This window comes from Mus pahari, chromosome 2 (assembly GCF_900095145.1).
Source record: "Mus pahari chromosome 2, PAHARI_EIJ_v1.1, whole genome shotgun sequence".
Lineage (NCBI taxonomy): Eukaryota > Metazoa > Chordata > Mammalia > Rodentia > Muridae > Mus > Mus pahari.
In genome coordinates this window covers 89,215,380-89,236,569 of record NC_034591.1, presented here as the reverse complement: position 1 = coordinate 89,236,569, position 21,190 = coordinate 89,215,380, and the positions used below count along the sequence as shown (strand labels likewise).

The 21,190-nt window shown below is 42.8% G+C and overlaps 2 protein-coding genes across 2 annotated transcripts in view; both read right to left on the bottom strand.

Annotated features, from left to right (window-relative positions):
• Positions 1-451: 451 nt before the first annotated feature.
• Positions 452-1,036, bottom strand: LOC110315936 (zinc finger matrin-type protein 1-like). The gene has a single exon (XM_021189924.1). The coding sequence runs from the start codon at positions 1,034-1,036 to the stop codon at positions 452-454; it is 585 nt and encodes a 194-aa protein (XP_021045583.1).
• A 15,263-nt stretch (positions 1,037-16,299) lies between these two features.
• Krcc1 (lysine rich coiled-coil 1) overlaps positions 16,300-21,190 on the bottom strand; it is a 14,422-nt gene continuing 9,531 nt past the window's right edge. The window contains exons 2-3 of the mRNA XM_021190853.1: positions 19,307-19,472; positions 16,300-17,649 (exon numbers count right to left, since the gene is read on the bottom strand). Coding sequence (XP_021046512.1) covers positions 16,857-17,627 — 771 coding nt within the window. The 5' untranslated portion in view covers positions 17,628-17,649; positions 19,307-19,472 and the 3' untranslated portion in view covers positions 16,300-16,856. The remainder of the gene's footprint in view (positions 17,650-19,306; positions 19,473-21,190) is intronic.

The window sequence follows — 21,190 nt, the reverse complement described above, 5'->3', positions numbered from 1 at the left end:
CAGGAAGAGCTTCCGGGAGATGCCAGCTGTCTGAATACGCCAGTTCCCCGTAGCCCTGGCCTGTTACAGGAGCTGGCAGCTACTACCTCCTCCCGCTAGCTTCTGCTCTGAGCCAAGGGCTAGGGCCTCTGATGATGAACAGCTAGAGCAGAAGAGTCTCAAGCCTCAGCACCTAGATCTAGCTGGACTGGCTGGCTTCTAAAGCTCCAGGCACTCGGGCTTGTGACTGAAAGTCCCTGTGTCTGTCAGCACAGCCCCAAGGCCTTGCCCACTAAAGGGTCTGTCACTGCCAGTACCAAAAGAGCAACCCTGTGCAGACTCACAAGTTCTACACCAGCAGAGCAGATGGACCACAGCAGCTGGCCTGGCGTCTAATTACTTTGAGGTCATTTAATCCATCCTTACCAAGAGAATCGACACATTGACTTTGGGGACCCAAAATGTACCCACATCAGTAGCGACTGCCCAAGATGGCTTCATCCCACAAATCCCTCTCCTCCGGCCCCTTCTTCTTCTGGTGGGAGCGGCGCCTGCCTTTGGTGGAGTCTCTCCCAGTATGGTGGTTCTCCTTTCTGTTCTTAGACTTCTGTGTTCCCACTGGCTCTGCTGAGACCTTCCTTCTGCTGAGGCTGTCTTCTGTGCGTGAACCCCTCACTCTGTCAAGCTTCCCCTTGGGTATCCCTGGCTCCCGAGTGGTGGCTCCTCCTTCCTCCTGGAGCCATGTCCTCTCCTTTCTGTCTTGACTGACTGGCTGGTTTTTCAGACTGTGTTTTAGAGATTCCAGTCTTTGTCTGCAGTAAGGTACCTGGTTTTCCACTGTCAGCCTTTTATAGGAAGGAGGTCTGGAGTAGTTTCTGAGCCAGAATGGTAGCGCCTGCATTGGAGCTCCAAGACTGACACTGTCTCCCTTCTGGTGAACGGAGTCCACTGCCATCTTTCTGAAGCAGACATTTGGATGTAATCCTCTGGCTTTCTGCTTTCTAATGAAATCTTCAAGTTCAAGTTGAAAAGAGTCATTGGTCTGAGCCTCTTCCATCACACTGACCAGGAATGTATTTCTCTAGAAAAAAAAATGGGAGAAGACCCTCTGTTGATGCGTCATTTTACTGAAGACATTCTCTCTGTCCTGAGAGAGTGTCTGATGTTACTTCTACAGTAAGAAGAGCGTAGCCACTGGTGGTGTGCTCACGCTGACGTGAGTTCTTTTGAGAGTCTGGGGATAGGAAGCTATAATGGAGAAGGAAATTATTGCTCGTTGGGGTTTGTTTTTAAATTTTTAAAATTATGCCTATGTATGTAGGTATGGGTTTGTACATATGGCCCCAAGGAGGCCAATGCTATCAAGCCTCCCGGGGCTGACAGGTGAGCCATCTGATGTAAGTGCTGGGGACCAAACTTGGGTCCTCTCTTAGAGCAGTGCATTCCTTTACCTGGTAAGCCACCTCTCAAGCCTTTTTTTTTTTTTTTTTCATTTCAACATGGTGATGCAGTCCTACTAAGTAGCCTTGGCTGCTATTGAACAGGCTAGCTCATACTATTGAACAGGCTAGCTCATACTATTGAACAGGCTAGGAACTTGTGTTCCTTCTTCTGTTGCTGCCTCCAGAGTGCTAGGATTACAAGCACCTGGAAAATGCACTATAAATGTTAGGATCTGTAAATAAATAAATAAATAATGGAGTATACAATAGTGTACAGTGTTTGTGTGTGCATGAGTGTGTATGCATATGTGCTTTGCTTGTGTGCATATTCATTTGTGTGCAGCTGTATGTGTGAGAGCAGGCCAGAGGCTAAGCTCAGGTATTAGTTCTCGGGAGCCTTGTTTTTTGAGAGTCTCTCAGTGGGACCTAGGGCTTACCCTTCAGGCTAGGATGACTGCCTAGTGATCCCCAGGGACCTTCTGTCTCCACCTCCTCAGCACTGGGGATACACGCATGCCACAACACCCAGCTTTCCACGTGGGTGCTGGCGATCAAACTTAGCTCTTCAAGTTTGCTCTGCAAGGACTTTTCTGACTGAGCAATCACCAGAACTCAAATGTTACACATACTAATGAGTATAAGGTTTATCACGGGTGTGACAGGTTTAAAAATCAGATAATTTGGACTAAAGAGGGGGTTCATCAGTTAAAAGCAATGGCTACTTTTACAGAAGACCATTCAGCTCCCTGCACCCACTTAGCAGCACACAACCAACTCTAGTTCCACAGGATCCAGCGCCCTCTGCTGGCCTCTGCAGGCAGTGCATACAGATATACAGGCCACACACACAAATCTTTTTAAAAAAACAGATAACTTTAGACCTTTCCTCTGCCATAAATACTATTCAATGTATAAGAGTAAGTCATTTAGGCCGGGCGTGGTGGCGCACACCTTTAATCCCAGCACTTGGCAGGCAGAAACAGGCAGATTTCTGAGTTCGAGGCCAGCCTGGTCTACAGAGTGAGTTCCAGGATAGCCAGGGCTACACAGAGAAACCCTGTCTCAAAAAAAAAAAAAAAGAGTAAGTCATTTAATCTTCTAATTTTAAGTTAAAAGGGACTATCAAGCAACTAAACTAAGGTGAAATCAAGGTGTGCATGGCAGTGGTGGCGCACACCTTTAATCCCAGCACTTGGCAGACAGAAACAGGCAGATTTCTGAGTTCGAGGCCAGCCTGGTCTACAGAGTGAGTTCCAAGACAGCCAAGGCTATGCAGAGAAACCCTGTCTCGAAAAACCGAGAGAGAAAAAAAAAAAAAAGAAAAGAAAGAAAAGAAAGAAAAACCGAGAGAGAGAGAGAGAGAGAGAGAGAGAGAGAGAGAGAGAGAGAGATAGTTGATCTTCATGAGTTCAGGGCCAGCTTGGTCTACACAGAAAATTCCAGACCAGCCAATGAGACACCCTCCCCCCCCCCCAAAAAAAATACTAGAATGAGGACTAGCAACATTCAATGGCTCATTGGTGGCCTATTCTGAAAACTTGCCTGCATTTTACTATACGGTTTTCTTTCCGTCCAGCTGTACTGGCAGTGAATATTATGCACTAACTCCTGACATTCTCCCCTCCTGGGCCAGTTGTTTCTCTATTATAAACAGTTATACATGCAACTTACTAAGTGTGAAGTCACATTTGCTGGCTTCATATTGTCTCCTTCCATAACAATATAACAATATATAGTCACGTGCTACATAATATTTTGGTCGACAGATTTCATATAGACAATGGTGGTCCCATTAAGATTGTACTGCTGGGTCAGCAAGGTGGATCAGTAGGTATACACTTGCTGACAAGCCTCAATTTAATCCCTGGGACCTACAAGTTGTCCTCTGACCATCACCTGTGTCCTGTAGCACCTGTACAAGTACACACACACACACACACACAAACATAAAATATACTATTTTTTTTAATGAAAATCTCCTTGAAACAAAACAGACTGATGCCTAGTGACCACACAGCTATGGAGTAAAAGCACCTAGCCATGTAACATTTCTCAATATAATTCATCTTCACTGATGTACAGCTATGCTAAGATCCACTTTCTATTTCACAATGGATGAATATACTTTAGAGGCTGTCCGGCATGCTGGAGCAGTTCTGGAATGTACTTTTTAATGAGATTTTTAACCAAATCTCCAAATTTCGGTTATTTGTGGTTTTGGGGTCCGACTAACGAAGCAGCAGTCCTCTGGATTCACAGTGTCCCATGGGATATATAGTTCAAACCCAGAAGGTGGACTCTGGGTCAAGGCCCTCATCCTTGGGAAGGCGGACAGCCTAATTCTAAAGCAGATATAGGGGCTGAAGTCCCTAACGGCCTTTCTCCCTCCTCACTGCCCTCCTCCCCACATCAGAAGTAGCTCGAGCTGGCCTGGAACACTCTCTGTGCTCAAAGATAACCTTGAATGTCAGATTCTCCAGTCTCCATTTCCCAGTGCTGACGGTAAGTACACCATCACCTTTGGTTTATACAGGGCTGGAGGTCAAACCCAGGGTTCTGTACAGGCCACCAGCTGAGCTGCAGCCTCAGCCCGGGGTTTATTTTTCTGTGGAGAGACTTAAATTGAGTTCAGATTTTGTTGAGGTGAAAAAAATTTTCAAATGGCTTGAAGTTGTTTCTTTAATACGGAAAGATGAAGAGTGAGCTTTTGATAGCAAAAGTCCTTTCTTACTGTGGAATAGTGTTAGCACCGTGGTGCCCTATAAGAAAGATGCCAAGGGACTGGAAAGATGGCTCAGTGGTTAAGAGCACTGACTGCCCTTCCGAAGGTCCTGAGTTCAATTCCCAGCAACCACATGGTGGCTCACAATCATCCATAATGAGAGCTGATGCCCTCTTCTGGTGTGTCTGAAGACAGCTACAGCGTACTTACATATAGTAATAAATAAAAAAAAAGAAAAAAAGAAAAAAGGAAGATGCCAAGGAGAAAAGTGTTCATCCCCAGGGAGGAGGCTCTCCAAAGCCACAGAAGGAGCAGGGGTATTGAAGACAAGCAAGACAGTCAAGCAAGTTGACACATGAGTACATGACAGTACAATTCCTAAGTCATCCTGAACGGTGACCTGTTCAGAGAGGACCAGACTAGGATCAGGAAGTGAAATGCAGCCACACCTGCGCTTAGTCAAGCTGGCATTCATGGTATGTTTCTGCATACGTTTGCTGAGCCCTGTTCAGATGGGCACTTATAGCTTTGTGTGATAGTCAGATAATATAGAATCTTTGACACCCCTTCCCAAGTGCAAAACAATGGCTGGGGGTGATGCCCATAGGGAGAATTTGGGATGTCCAGGGTTTAGCCTCCAGCACACCCTCCCAAAGCAGTCCTGATTAGCAGGAAAGACCCAGGCTGTTTACTGGGAAGAGGAGGAGATCGGGGAGAGTAACATTCGGTAGAATGACTAGGCCCACCTCTTTCCCTAATGGCGTTCTTTAAGCAGGGCTCGGACATCGGCAGAAAAGGCCCTGTGAGCTTCGCCAAGTCTGATCTGCCTACAGACTCAGCATCCACAGTTGACTCTCTGCCTCCCACTTGGTATATCTGTAATTCATCACCCCCTCAAATGTTTTTGCTGCATTCATTTTTATTCTGTGTGGGTATGTGGGGCATGCATGGGCTGTGGCCCACAAGTGGTCAGGGGGCAACTTTGGAGTGTTGGCTCTTCCCGTTTATCATGTGGGACCAAACTTGGGCTATCAGGCTTGGCATTAAGAGCCTTTACTCACCTGGCCATGGCACCGGCACACACCTTTTAAAACTGGATTTGGAGTCAGGCAGTGGTGCCAGCCACATCACACACCTGTAGTCTTAGCACTTGGGAGGAAGAGGCTGATGGATCTCTGAGTTCGAGGCCAGCCTGGTTTACAGTGAGTTCAAGGACAGCCAGGGCTACACAGAGAAACCCTGTCTCAAAACAGTAGGCCTTGGATGAGATCGCCCTACCTCCACCTCCCAAGTGCTGGGATTATGGGATTATAGGCGCTTGGGACCACACCCAGCCAAGCCCTCAGTCTTCCTTCTCTATTTTTGACCCCCCCCCCCAGGCGCCATTCTCCAGGAAGCAACAACAGAATTGGTTTAAGAGTCATCTGATCCTGTCATCTCTAGTCCACACCCCATGCTTGTCTTTGGAAGTCTCGGGGCTCCCAAGTCTTGCTCCTCATCTATAGCACTCATCATTTTTGCTCAGTTTGAGATCCAGGCTTCCTCTCACTGGCCACGAGAAATGGAACTCAATTCCTATCTGCAGTGTTTGCCTAGTCAAGATGAGCTGGGCTGTCATCCCTTCCTTCTAGTCTTCTTGTAATATATCAAAGTGAACACTCCTATATGTACATTAGAAAGGAAAAAGAAAAGCCTCAGAAAGTGCCTAGTTAAAAGAAAAGGAGGGAAAGGAAGAGACCAAACATTTCCTTCTGTTCAAAGTTCTCCCTCTGACCCAGAAGAATCCGGGTCATGCTCACCACCAGGGTAAGCCCTTCCTATAGGTGAGCCCTACACAGACACAGATTAAAACTGTCCAAGCCAGTCCTCCCACAGTGAGAGCTGTCCTCTGCTCTTGGCTTTCTCCCTACCTAGGAGGCAACACCATCAGTGCTGGCATTAGTTTTTCATTTGAGACAGGTTTCATAAATCTAAAACTGGCTTTGACCTCCACGATGGTTTTTCCCCACCTCTACCCCCAGGGTACTGGGACTACAGGCACATTCCACCACATCCAGTTTTATGGTGGCCTGGGGCCTCAGGGCAGGCCAGACTCTACCAATTGTGCCACACCCTAAGTCCTGGCTCCATTTTTAGCATCCAAAAAATTTTCCTCCTAGGGTCAGGTTGCCACAAACTTCTGGACTGGGGACACTACCTCTTACTTGGGTGGCTGCTCCATTGTTTCCAAACCCACATCCCAAAGAGTCCTTAGCTTTCTCTTATCTGCTGGAAACCACCAGGTTTCCCTGGGGCAGAGGGAAGCTCAGATGCCCACTGGTCGCCTACAGCCCTGGTGGTTCCTGCTTCAAGACAGTTTTCCTCAAGTTCTGACCTTCCAGCCACATTGGTCTCTCATGGAAGGGCATATGTAAGCACACAGGTCTCTGAGCCTTTGTGTCTTTGTGCTCAAAGTCCTTAAACAAATACACCAAAAAAATTCTCACCTCGTAGGGCTTGTTTGGAATGCTACCTCAGTTTTGATGACCTCTGACACCCCTCTGCTGTCCCCTGAATTATCATCCCCAAAGCTTCCCCATGTTCCATGCATGCTTTCAAGTGCCGATTCTAAATCAGGTATGATGGTGCAGACCTGTGCCCCCAACACCAGGGAGGCTGAAGCAGGATTTTGAGTTTAAGGCTTAAGCTGGCTAATGAGTTCTAGGTCAGCAGTGGCTAAAATCACAAACAGCTGCGTCCAGTTTTTCCTTTCTACCCGGCTCCCCGCTGCTGTTGAATGGTGCCTCTCTCACACAGTCCACACGGAGCAGCAAGAACTAACACTTTTCCGGATCTGATATGTCCCCACACGTGCATGCAAAGTTCTCATGAACAGAGATTCTCTGTTCACTGCTGTCTCAGCACCCAATCCAACTGTGCCTGGCGTCAACGAGGCCTTCACAAAGAAACCGGTGACTAGAGGCCCTGACTTCTCCCTACATAGTTAAATCCGCCAGAAATCCCAGATCCAAGGAGCCCTCCCTTCCAGCCCCAGTCTCCCTTTTGTACCTGAGCCATGGTCCTTACTAGTGCTCCAAAATGCTGCCAAGTATCAGAGTGAATGAGAAACACGTTTGGATCAGTTCTTATCTAGAACCATCATTTTGCATAGTTAACTGAGGACAAGCTGCCACACACAGGTGGTTTCCCGGCCTTCTTAGGTTTACGGGTCTTTGGGGTCTTGAACATGAAAGACCTGTGGGAATTACAAAGCACCAGTGTCTAGCTGGCTAGAACCTCTGCACAGGGCCTCACACAGGGTTGCGAGTTCCAGTGAGCTCCAGAACAATCCCAGGTTCCCAGCTGCTCTGCCGCTCTGCGGCTCTGCTAATGGCTCTTTTGGCCCGGATGCCGGAAGTAGGAAATCATGCCCCTTCCTCTGTCTGAATTCTGGTTGTTTCTGCTTTCTCAACCAGGAGTTCTAGATCACCAGGGAGATAAATCCAATCTTATACTTCAAGGGATTGGGGAACGCCCTCAACTGAGTTCGCTGCCTGCAAACAAAAGCCAGAATATAGTGAGACCAGTACTAGTCAATCCTACCCGGGAGTTTATCTTGAAAGGGTAAATAAATTATCCAGTTTTCAGACCCTACCCCACCCCAAGCACCCCTCCCCCATCTTTCTCCATTTTGAGACAGAGTCTCATAGGCTTAGTGGGTTTTAAATTCACTAGGGAGGATGAAGGATGACCTTGAACTCCTTCTGGATCTTTGTAAACCCTGTCTACACAGAGACAGGGTTTCTCTGTGTAGCCCCGGCTGTCCTGGAACTCACTCCGTAGACCTGGCTGGCCTTGAACTCGGAAGTCTGCCCGCCTCTGCCTTCCAAGTGCTGGGATTGAAGGCCTGTGCCACTACCGCCCACCTGGCCTGACTCCACTTCTTCGGTATTGGGATTAGTGGCCTGAGCCAACATGTGGATTTATGTGACGCTAGGGACGGAACCCAGAGCTAGCATGGCAGATAGATAAGCATTCTTACAAATTGAGCTACAATCCCTAATGTACTTTTAAAAATATTGTCTAATTCAACAATCAAACTTACAGCCAATTTTTAAAAAAATCATCGTTTGAATTATAATTACCAACTATTTAAAACTAGTGGTTTTCATGGTGACATTGTCATTTATGTATGTTTCACAATCTGATCCAGTCCTAACTGTGGGTGCCATTCTGGGGATGGCTGTGTGGAGACACTCTGGTCTCAGAACAAGGCTGTGCTTTTTGTGCCTGTTTGGTGAACCCCCAAAAGAATCAGGGGCTGATTCTGATGATGATCGCACTAGGGCCTTTCTTTATTCAAGCTCGAGCTTGGGTCACCCCAAGGTCTCTGGGAGGATGAAGCAATGAGCCCTCAGCAGGACAAGGTTTTATAGGAAATGGCAAGCCAGGAGGTTTCTAGCCTGGGACACATCTGATTGGGGGACTACTATGGAGTTTTGTTGCCCTTTAAAATATTTGGCTGGTGCTGGGTGCCAAACCATAAACTTAACCTTGGCCTTCCTCATTATTGGTGGGTGTTAGGAAGTAAATTGCCAGGGACAGGCTTGTAACCTGGTGCTAGACACAGGTTTGTTGGGGAGTAATCTGGAAACAGGATCTAGAGAGTACAACCTTAGGTTGGGTTCTTTACGTTGGAGTCTGGACCCAAGATCTGGTGTCTCAAGCTCAGGACAAAGGCACCATTGTCTTCAGACAAGATCGTGTTCTTGTCAAAAGTGTTAATCCTAACAAAGCCTAGCTGTAAAATGTAGATGTTGGTATAGGATGGGTAGTGCTGGGGCATTTCTGACACAGGGTGAGACTGTCATTGCCTCGATAGACTGCTGCTAGCCACAGTAAAACCCAACTGCAACTATTCCAGGACACTGTGACACTGAAACTCCACTCGCTGGCCAGTCCAGAGTTCCCTTCCCAGTCTACCAAAAGCAGCTCTTTTGCCAACTGTGGCTGTCCCACAGTACAGCTAACGAACTCTACTCTGGAGTTCTGTCTTCCATGAATTCACACACAGCCCATGTCTCTGGCCCCTTGCTGTCCCTGCATGGCAGTATCCTCCTTTTGAAACTCCCCACTTTTGCTCTCCACTCATCCCTTTACTTTTTGTAATAGTCCTTGGGTCTTCAGGATATCTTTCTTTTGGTTTCTTTGAAGGAAAAAAAAAATACTGAATTCAGGTAATAAAACACAAGTTACAAAAGAGGTTATAAGGGTAGTTGTTTTTCTTTCTTTCTTTCTTTTTTTTTTTTTTTTTAAAAGATTCATTCATTTATTATATGTAAGTACACTGTAGCTGTCTTCAGACACTCCAGAAGAGGGCATCAGATTTCGTTACGGATGGTTGTGAGCCACCATATGGTTGACTGGGATTTGAACTCAGGACCTTCGGAAGAGCAGTCGGTGCTCTTAACCACTGAGCCATCTCGCCATCCCCGGTAGTTGTTTTTCTAATTCTAACTTTGCTTTGAGATCTTTTTGTTGTTGCTTTTGATGGAGGATAAGTGTATGAAAATACATTTAATTGTGAAAGTGTAAATTTTATTGTGATCTTGCAAAGCCTCTGTTTCAAATGGCTACTCCAGTTATATAGAAGTTTATGAGTTTATAGTGTTTGTGTCTGGTGAATTTTGGTATGTGATTTTTTTCAACTTCTATTTAATAAAATCTCAGAAATTGAAAATAAAATTTAAAGTGTGTTATATTTACTTGTGTGTGAATGGGAGTGCACAGATACCGCAGTGTGCTTGTAGAAGTCAGATAATATGCAGGGGTCACTGTGACGGCTATTCCTGGTTACCAACTTGACTACATCTGGAATGAACTACAGTCTAGAAATGGAGGGCACACCTAGATCCAGATTATGAGGCAGGAAGACTCAGGCTTTTTACCCAGATCTTGACGTGGGATGACACAAACTTTTGATCTAGATCTTGAGATCTTGAGGCATAGTGGCCTTGAAAATCTTAGGTTCAGGCATGGTAGCACATGCCTTTAATCCCAGAAGACAGAGGCAAGTATGTCCAATGAGTTCAAACCCAGCCTGATACAAAGTCTTAAGTCCAAGGGTGATGGTATATACCTTTAATCCTAGCATTTAGGAGATACAACCATATAGATCTGAGTTCAAGGTCAATCTACAGAGCAAGTTCCAGAACAGCGAAGTTCAGGCAGTGAAGGAGTTGGAAAACAGAAAGCTGGTGATAATGTAATAGAACAAGGGGGGGGGGGTCATGTTCCAGCTCCAGCAAGCAGCAAAACTTGGCAGCTTTGGTCACGTGGCTCTGGCTTTAGAGTCAAGAATAGAAGGGACTACTGGGACAATTGATGCTGATTAGCTGGAGCTAAGAAATTAGTGGTGATTAAGAAGAGACCAGGGCCGTGCGTGGTGGTGCACGCCTTTAATCCCAGCACTCGGGAGGTAGAGGCAGGCGGATTTCTGAGTTCTAGGCCAGCCTGGTCTACNAAGCGTGTTCCAGGACAGCCAGGGCTATACAGAGAAACCCTGTCTCGAAAACAAACAAGCAAGCAAGCAAACAAACAAACAAAGAGACCAGGATTCCTGAGATGAAACCTGGGAAGTATTTTCTGAGAGTGTGTTCCAGAGATAGCTAAGGTTGTACCTTCTGCTTCAGCCGGGCTTGGTAATGTGTAAGAATCACCCCGGTAGTACTGGTTTGGAAGGCATGAGGGGTCACAGAATGCAGCTGAATCTTGGCACTGTGGTGCAGCCTCAGTTGCAATTGACGGTCTAGGACTGAAGGGGACATGCAAAGTTGAGGCTTGGCACCATGAAGGGAGCCTATGAGAGGATATTGATGAAGCATAGTTGCAGCAGAAGAGACCTGGAAGCATATTGGAGATGCCAGTACCATGTGACAACCACCAAGGACAGCAACAGCAGTAGAGTGGAGTCAACCAGAGCTTACAGTGCTACAGATGGCAGAGTTGGAGAAGTGACTCAAGACCTTTGAAGGAGCTCAGATAATCATGTGTGGATTCCAGATATTGGAATAAGAAGCTGTAGCATTCAAGTTTCCTTGGATATCCTAAGATGTTAGAGATGCCAGAGCTCCTCCTGCACCATACCTGCCTGGATGCTGCCATACTCCTACCTTGATGATAATGGACTGAACCTAAAAGCTAGCCCCAATTAAATGTTGTCATTATAAGAGTTGCCTAGGTCATGGTATCTGTTCACAGGAGAAAAACCCTAACCAAGATACTATTTCTTTTTCTCTTTCTTTCCTTCTTTCCTTCTTTCTTTCTTTCTTTCTTTCTTTCTTTCTTTCTTTCTTTCTTTCTTTCTTTCTTTCTTTCTTTCTTTTCTTTCTTTTCTTTCTTTTCTTTCTTTCTTTTTTTGAGGCAGGGTTTCTCTGTGTAGCCCTGGCTGTCATGGAACTCACTCTGTAGACCAGGCCTCGAACTCAGAAATCTGCCTGCCTCTGCCTCCCAAGTGCTGGGATTAATGGTGTGCGCCACCACTGCCCTGCCATTTTTTTTTTTATTAGAACTTATCTTTACGGGCTGGAGAGATGGCTCAACAGTTAAGAGCACTGACTGTTCTTCCAAAGATCCTGAGTTCAAATCCCAGCAACCACATGGTGGTGGCTCACAACCATCCATAAGGAGATCTGATGCCCTCTTCTGTAGTGTCTGAAGACAGCTACAGTGTACTTACCATATAATAAATAAATAAATCTTTAAAAAAATTTTAAAATTTATTTTTACATCTTTGTGGAGAGCTTTGGGGGCCTCTTGGCAGGAGTCTGACTTTGGCCAAGGACAAGGAAATGGGCTTCAGGCAGGAATCTGACATCCTGAATCTGACTATGACAAGGAAGTAAGCTCAGGTAGGAGTCTAATTTTAGACTAGAACAAAGAAGTAGGCTTCAGGCAAGAATCTGATTTTGGGCTAGAACAGGGAAGTAGGCTTAGATATCTTGGTCACCCTGGTAAGCCCTTAGTAACATTGATCACAGGCGTGTTCCAGGGACTTTGTTTATGGCCTTGCTTGTTCCTTAACTATTTGTGTTTATTGTGTGTTATTTCCTTAACCTAGAACTGACCTTATTACTTGCATGTAATTAAAATGGTATAAAAACAGTTTGGGGAAAAAAATAAACTCGCCTCAGCCTCAGATCTGACTAGGGTCATGCTACAATGTTGTCCAACTGTCTTCTTTCTTTTCAATCCTCACTCCGGCACTGGAGAACCTGTTGACTGACTGAGCGGGCTTGGCCACATTTCTGTGCGTGCGTGCGTGTGTCCCCTATAGTGTGCATGTGAAGGTCAGAGAACAGCTTATGGAAATTGGTTCTTTCATTCTATCTTATGGGTTCAGGGGACCAAACACAGGTTGTCAAGCATATTGGCAAGTCCCTTACTGGCAAGGACACCTCATCAACTCTATTTTACAAGTTTTATTGTAAAGGTCTTTACTTTCTTTCAAATGCATTCCTATTTTAAAGGATATTTTGAATAGAATTATTATCCCTTTTTGTTTGCTCATTATTGATACACTTTTTAAAAAATGACTTATTTTTGAATGCTGTTTCGTAAGATGGCATGTTCTTGCTATATATCCTAGGTTTGACTAGAACTCATATTGCTTCTGCCTCAGACTCCCAAGTATAGAGATTATAAGCATATACTTAACAACTACTTGCTACTTATTTGAAATGTCTCATGTAGCCCAGGCTAGCTTTGAATTTACCATGTACCCAAAGCTCACAGTGACTTCCTAATCTAACTCATTACCCAAGTGACACAATTATATGTACTCTAAGCCTACCTTATATGTACTCTCATGCCTACCTAGCCCCTTGTTCTTCTGTCATCCACTGACTCATCCTTGAAGCATTCTCCAGGAAGCAGAGAGATACTTTAGTCTTCTGGTCCTCTGCCTCTACCCTGCAAGTGTTTGGGTTAGCTCCACCATGCTCAATTATGTAATTTTCCCTTATCATAAATTCTATTTAATTGTATTATGTTAATTTGTGTATATTGAACCATCCTTGCACTTCTAAACAAAACCAACTTAATCATGGTGTACATTTAAGTATGCTGTTGAATTTAATTTGCAACCTTTTTTTTTTTAAATTTTTACATTTATATTTATCAGCAACACCAATTTATAGTTTATTTTCTTCTTTTTTTCTTAGATAGGGTCTCTCTACATAGCTCTGAGTGTCCTAGAACTTACCACATAGCCTAGCCTGACCTGGAAATCACAGAAATCTAAGATGCTGCCTATTGAGTGCTGGGATCAAAAGTGATTTTTGTTTTTTGTCACTTATGTTTTGGTGGTACAACCCTACAGAGAAATAATTTTGCCTCCTAACAAAGAAATCTTGGGACATTTTTCTTTTTTTTCTTTTTTATTTTTATTGAGACCAGGTTTCTCTGTATAGTCCTGGCTGTCCTAGAACTCACTCTGTAGACCACGCTGGCCTTGAACTCAGAAATCCACCTGCCCCTGCCTCCCAAGTGCTGGGATTAAAGGTATGTGCCACCACTGCCTGGCAGCTTGGGACATATTGATTTACTATTAAATTTTACCAGGCTTTTGAAGAATTACTATGAGTGCTTCTCCAACTATTTTGTGAAACTCCCCTCAAATTAATTTCGTAAAACCAATACTAAACCTACCATAACCGGATAGACACATGATTGGTTAGACATGGTGAAGCATGCCCGCAATTCTAGCACTTGGGAAGTGGAGGCAAAATATGAGGTGTTTAAGATCATCTTTGGGCAACCTGAGACCCTTTATTCTCTTCTATTGTTTTCCGTTTTTTCTTTTTCTTTTTTTAAAGATTTATTTAATGTATATGAGTCCACCATTGCTCTCTTCAGGCACACTATAAGAAGGCATCAGACCCCATTATACATGGTTGTGAGCCACCATGTGGTTGCTGGGAACTGAACTCAGGACCTCTGGGAGAGCAGTCATTGCTCTTAACCACTGAACCATCTCTCCACCCCTTCTATTTTTAAAAATTCTATCTATCTATCTATCTATCTATCTATCTATCTATCTATCTATCTATCTATCTATCTATCTATCTATCTATCTATCCATCCAATATATCTATCTGTCTATCTTTTTGTGTATGGGATGAGAAAGAATATAAAAGCAACCTGTGAAGATCCTGATAGGTGTATGTGTCCATACCATTTTGCCTATTGATGCTAAGGATATGTCTGGTGTGGGCCCTCAGGTTATACTTGTTTGGAGCTGGGTCATTGGCTGCAGGTTTTTATCTTCTCATTATTTTGTAAATGAATGTTTTGCTGGTATACTGCATGTATTCCTGGTACCTGCAGAGGTCAGAAGAGGTCATTGGATCCCCTGAGACTAGAGTTACATACTGTTGTGAATTACCATGACTGGAAATCAAACCCAGGTCCTTTGCAAGAGCAACTAGTACTCTTAACTGTTGAACCATCTCTCCAGCCCCTCTGTTCTCTATTCTTTAAGTGGAAGGATTCGCCAAAGTCCAAGTAGGACTAAGTTGCAGCAGACAATCTACAACCTGCCCTGTATTTCTCTCTAGGTAAAATGAGGTAATTTATGTGCCCAGAACATCTATATTTACTTCTGGAAACTTTATACCTGGAGACACTGTGAAGGCAGAAGTTGTCTCACTATACAGATGGATGTGTAGCATTGGTATGTGTAGCAGACATGGCACTCATTCCAGTGGTCTTCAGTCTGTGGCATCACACAAATGTGGTGTATACCTGGAATGCCTCAGAGTGAAGGAAGTAATCAAACCAACTTCTTTGACAGAGGGCAGTTGATGGGAGTCAAGCTCTTTGCCAATTCTGGTCTTATGCTTTCAGACCTAGGCTCCCTCTGCTCCCTCCTCCCTTGTGTAAAACCTTGTGACTAGTCTTGATTCTTGTGACAAAAGAAACATTGATAACCATGTCCCTTATTCCCCTCCTCCCCAAAGCCAGTATACCCCACTGGATTTGTGAGAGATATTCCTTCTTATCTGTATTTGTCCTCAGGGACCTTCTCCCACCCTGTCAGGGCAGCAAGGTCCTCTGTAGGGACCATGATTTGTGATTGCTCATTATTTTCTGATCCTCAGAGCAGTCCTGAATGATGAGGTACTCCTGATTGGCACTTCTCAAGACTGTGCATAGTACTCTGAGCTTTTGCTGAGACATGAATTTCTTCTCCAAAGCTGGGTTGTCTGGGGGAACAGTTTCAGGCTAATCCTATGGATGGACTTAAAGCTGCTAAGAAATACGGGTTTCTTTCCTGAAGTTAGGACTATGCTGGCACTCTCTGGCCTACCTTATTCTTATTCACTTGTAGTCTTCAGTCCTCCCTTCCTCCCTGGCTTGGGGAGCAAGGAACTAAATTGCCAATTGCTTTGTACTTCTTTGCACTTCTCCATGGTATTTAGGCTTCTCTGCTTTTGATTTTCCAGACCTCTTCTCTTCATTGCTGTTTCTTCTCACTTGCAGATGTATGAAGGATACTATCCCCTACCTTGTTCTTTGGATTAGGTTGTTTTTGTTTTTTTAACATACTTAAAATATCTTCCTAACTTTTGACCAGGGCTTTTCCACCTCTGCTATTTTGGTTCAGAAGTTTCTTTGTAGTGGAGGCTGTCCCAGGCATGCATAAGGCTTAGCTTCTACCGTTCAATTTGAATGAAGTTGGAGAACAGGGACACTTTAGGAAAAAGTCTTCTGTCCTAATTGTATCCTCAATATGATCAATATCACATATTTATAGTCTTCTCTTGCTCAAAAGCTATGATTTTAATTAAAATATTTTAAAGGAGTTGCATGATAGATTTAGTGTCAGTTGTGTGACACTAACTTTTGATTTTGAGCCATTTTAAAGAAAGTACAGCATTGCCAGAAAAGAATAATAACATTTTTTCTTTTGTAAATTCCTTTTTTGTTTCAATCATTTGGAAAAATTATCATGAATCACAGCTTTTTATTATAAATTGTGAGCCTAATACAGTAGGTAAAGAATTTTTACAACCATTTAGTATGTTCTACCTCCAAAACCTTTAATATAAAGTGTGGTTACTGCTCTTCCCTTTCCAAAAGAAAATCACTAGAACAGAGCACTGACACAAAGAAACATCCAGAAATTAAGATACTTTATTGTAAACATTTTCAGAATATAAACTGATTTTGTGTGAAGTCTCTGAAACTTTTAAAACTATATGTAAGATAAAATTATTATATTATTTCACTTTCCAACCCAGAAAATATACTGCAAGTTAGATCTAAAAAAAGGAAATCTAAATTGCTTCATAAAGACAGTGAGCATAAAAATATGTGACTCAAAACTAAAAGAAACCCAACCAAGAAATAGATTCCACAAAAGTCATCAGTTAATCCTNCAATTTTAAATAAATGATCTCCCAAGGGAAAATAATTCCACTACCATAGCAATTTGGTCAATAAAAGCAGAGCCACTCTCTTAAAGGGAAATTCTACCATATGTAAGAAAAATTAATAAATTTTTAGAAAATAGAAATCTCCATGTTGGAAAGCAAGCACACTAAATACTTCATGTTCACTTTGTTAGAAGTTGGAACTTCGGTCCACATATGCAAGTGACATGAATATGACTGCACATAAAACCAAGCTCCTTGACTGTTATTTCAGTGGAGCCTCAGGAGATCTAAGGAGCTTCAAAATCCAAGAATAGACTGGTCCCAAAGCATCTCCTCCTCTGTCCTCTCTTCNCCTTGTTCTTTTTTTTCCTTCCTACGCTTACGGTCCTCTTTCTTAGATGATACATCTCGGTTTTTTTTCTCTTTTCGATTCTTAAGCTTTTCCGTACCATCCTGTACAGTTTCTGTTTCTGCCTTTGTTTTCTTTCTTTGGATGCTTCTATGTTTGTTTAAATCCATTTCCTCAGAACTCCTTTTCCTCTCATGTTTGGGCCGTTCTTCCTGCCTTTCTCTGCCCTCTTCTACATGTCTTTTCCTCTTCTGGTGCATTTGTCTATGACTGACTTGAGGGTNGATGGTACTGTGTTCTGAGCAGAGGCGCTTGTGAACTACAGATTCTACACTATATGAGCCACAATTGTATTCTTGCTGACTAAGGTTCAAGGGGACTGGCTTTTCTGAAAAGCCATCCCTGGTGAANTGACAGTAGCTCAGAGAGTTTAGTCTTATCTTGTCATGAGCTGGTAACCACTGGGGTACCTGGTCTTCTGTCTGTGAACTACTGCATGATCTTGGGTAGGAATGGTTGGTTCCAGATGGGAGTCTCTGATCAAACACTCTATACCTGGGCCTGGAATCAAAATCTTCTCTGTACCCACAGCTTTCCAAATACTCCCCTCTCATCCTTCTGAAACAAGTCTTTGGCTCTAAGCCTCTGGCTTTCTGTACTTTAATATAATCTTCAAGTTCATCTTGAAAAGAGTCATATGGCTTGTTTGAATGCTTCATTAGGTTGACAGAAAGGGATTATCTGTAGAGAAAATGGAGAAAAAAAATACTAGATTCTGTTCTGAAAAAATTCTTTGCTCTTACAAAGGTTAAAATAACAAATGGAAACTCAAATTAAAACCTACATTAACTGTTAAATATTTTGATAACTTATGTCAAAGAGAAATTATCACGATGGTCAAATATCTCATAAACCATTTATAGTAACTTCAATATTCTAACTTGGGAGGAAAAGAAGAATAGAAAGGAAATGGAACATGAGATGTTTTTATAAGACTAAAATCAAAAAAATGTATGGCAACAGGGGTGTGTGAATCACATCTGTGGCAGAGGCCTGATCTAATGTTTGATAATTTTAAAGTTGTGATGATTTAATTGCCTGTATTATTTTCTAAGACAAGTAACAGAACCACAATTAAGTAATTTAATCTTTAAAATCCTGTTTACTCAAATAAAGTAAATGTACATACTTACCTGACTACAGTACTCTAAGGCTTACTAATGAAAGAATGTGATGTATGTAAATTTTGGAATGCTGGAAATGATAAATTCAGCTACAAGATGAGCTACTACTCATGGGAATAGGATATGAGAGTAAGTGAAGGAACAGAATGGAGTTCTGCAGCATCTATATAGCACTTGGATTCCCCTCTATTACTTGTCTGCTATAAAGGCATTCTAGAATGCCTTCTGGTTTGTTCTCTTCCAGAAGAGAAGTATGAGGAGGAGGAGGAGGAGGAGGAGGAGGAGGAGGAGGAGGCGGCGGCGGCAGAGATGGACATAATAGGGACAAGAACTCACACAAAAAAGTTTCAAGAGCAACAGCAATTCCTGATTATCTTTTTTCCCCCCACATCAAAATACATTTTGGGGGATTTATTTATTAGGACACGGCAGCAAAACCCCATGTACAACTGAATATTTTTTCCCTTTAAGAAGTATGATCCAACAAAGCATTCCAGAGTCATGAAAGGTCAGTGATTATTCTGAGAATAGGAAAATGGTCTAACTGAAACCTACTTTGGTGAATTAGAAAAACTAAATATCATAATAATTTGAGAAGCATAAAAGATCTGATTAGGACAGCCACATTAAAAATGATAAAAGAAAGTCATACCATTTTGATACTTTAAAAGAACATGCACACAGGTGGTTAATAAACACAGGAAAAGATGTTCCAGATCATTAGATATAAGTGTGAATTAAAACCACAGTGAGGGATCACTACACATTCACTAGAATGACTAAAAGACTGAGAGTGCTTAGTGAGGAGGTGAACAACCATAACTCTGACCTTTCTGGCAGGAATGGTAAAAGGACAATCAGAAAACAGTTTGGCAGCTTCTTTATCAAGTTACATACACACCTATGTAATAATGATTTAGTCAAACAACTCAGAGGCATTTACCCCAAAGGATATATGTCTTTACAAGATTTAAACATCAGTGTTCATAACAGTATGAACCTTCCAAAAACCAAATATAAATCAATAGGTAAATGGGTAAAGCAAATTATGGTCTAACTAACTAATGGAATAAACATCTATAAAAAGTTGAAACAGTCCTAGTATCTGTCCATTGACAACTGGAAAAAGTGGATCAATCTTGGAGAGACACACTATGCTAAGTAAAACAACCCAGTCCCTAAATATCTCAGATGGCACACGAGTAAAACCTTACCGTTATCAGGCTGAGAACTTGATGGAGAAATCTGATCATATTCAACCATTTATTGCTTCAGTTTTCAGCATGAATGCTCCACAAAGTGAAGACTACAACAATCAGGGAGCTAAACCATGGAGTAGAGATTATATCTATTTTTGTCTAATACTCAACTCTCATTCACCTGAAACCAAGCACAATTTTGTCACAAAGATTAAAAGTTTATACCTATACAACCAGCACAGACCAAATCTATAAATTTTGCTGTCAATCTGAAGACTTAAAAAAAAACAACAACATTGTATGTGTAGAAGTGTATACATGTATAGAGGTCAGAAGACAACTTGCAGGCATCAATTTTCTCCTTTTACCATGTTGGTTCTGGGGATCAAACTCAAGTTGTTAGGCTCCAGAGGCAAGCATCTTTAGCTATTGAATCATCTTGCCAGCCACTAAAACTTAGCTTTTTGTTGTTTTCTGAGACAGGGTCTCTCTACAGAGCCCTGGTTGTCCTGGAACTCACTATGTAGACCAGGCTGGCTTCAAACTCACCAAGACCATCTGCTTCTGTCTCCCAAATGCTGGGATTAAAGGTGTATGCCACTATGCCCAATGAGTATTGTATTTTAAACACCCCCCAAAAAGATTTTTAAAGAATGGAATGTCCTTCTTGTTCTCCATTCTGGTTTCTCAGTCTTACTTAGTCTTGCAGGAGCCCCTCTTTCCAGTCCACTTCCATAGGGACCTCTTGATGCTAACCTAGATCTACCTCATTCTTTTCTGCCACTTGCCCATTTCAACCATTCCTTCTAGTATATCTCCATTCCTTTTTGATACCTAATGACCTGCAGAAACACTCTTTAATTAAGGACTCCCCCTCCACCACCACAGTGGTCACAGTTAGGTTGGGTTCTCAGACCAGTGCATCACTCTACTTTCCTCAGAGAAGCTGCTTCTTATAGTAGATGAGTATCAACAGACACCTAAAGCTGGACAATGTGTAGAGCATGACAGTCTTTGAAGAACTCAGTCCTAAACAGAATGCCTTCATTAAACTCAGGGATCAATATAGAAGAGAAGACAAATTGTAAGAGTCAGAAGTGATGGATGACTCCAAGGAAATAGTGTTTGCTAAACACAGCAGGACTGATGCACATATGATTTCAGACTGTGGATCTGCACAAGATCTGCATAGGTTCAAGTCAGACAGGGTCTTAGCACTAAAAAGGCAAAGTGGACACAAAGTCTCATCCCTAACCAAGAAACTATGTGTAATTGATACCTGCTAGAAAATGAAAAATTAGTCTTCTCCAATTAAGTGTCACTAAGCATATCAACTACACTCCAGGGCAGTCACATGACCAGGAGTTCACACACACAGGTCATGCTGTTTTGGCAATTTTTTTGGAGAGAGAGAGAGAGAGAGAGAGAAAACATGAACTTGGGTAGTTAGGGAAGGGAAGATCTGGAAGAAGTTGGGGAAGGGAAGAAGAATGTGGTCAAAATATAATGTAGTAAAAATTCTAAATGCATTCTCACAATGGTGAAATGCCTGATGGGTAATAAAAATCTGAGTTTGATTAACTCACATGGTAGAAGAGAACTGATTCCTGTTGAATTCTTTTACATGCTCACACCATGGCATGTACCCCCTTTGGCCCCCCAATTATGATGATGGCTCAGTGGATCTGTTTGTCACACAATTACAAAGACCCAGAGTTCAAATCCCCCAAATGCATGTAAAGGCAGGTACTCTAGCACATTTCCATAATATATTAATCAAAACAGCTGTAACTATAATGAGAGTTTCATCCCAGTTAGAATGTCTAACATTAAAAAAAAATACGGCCGGGCGGTGGTGGCGCACGCCTTTAATCCCAGCACTTGGGAGGCAGAGGCAGG

Coding starts and splice junctions, on each gene's coding strand:
- LOC110315936 (XM_021189924.1), bottom strand. CDS start 1,036: ATGGAAGAGGCTCAGACCAATGACTCTTTTCAACTTGAACTTGAAGAT.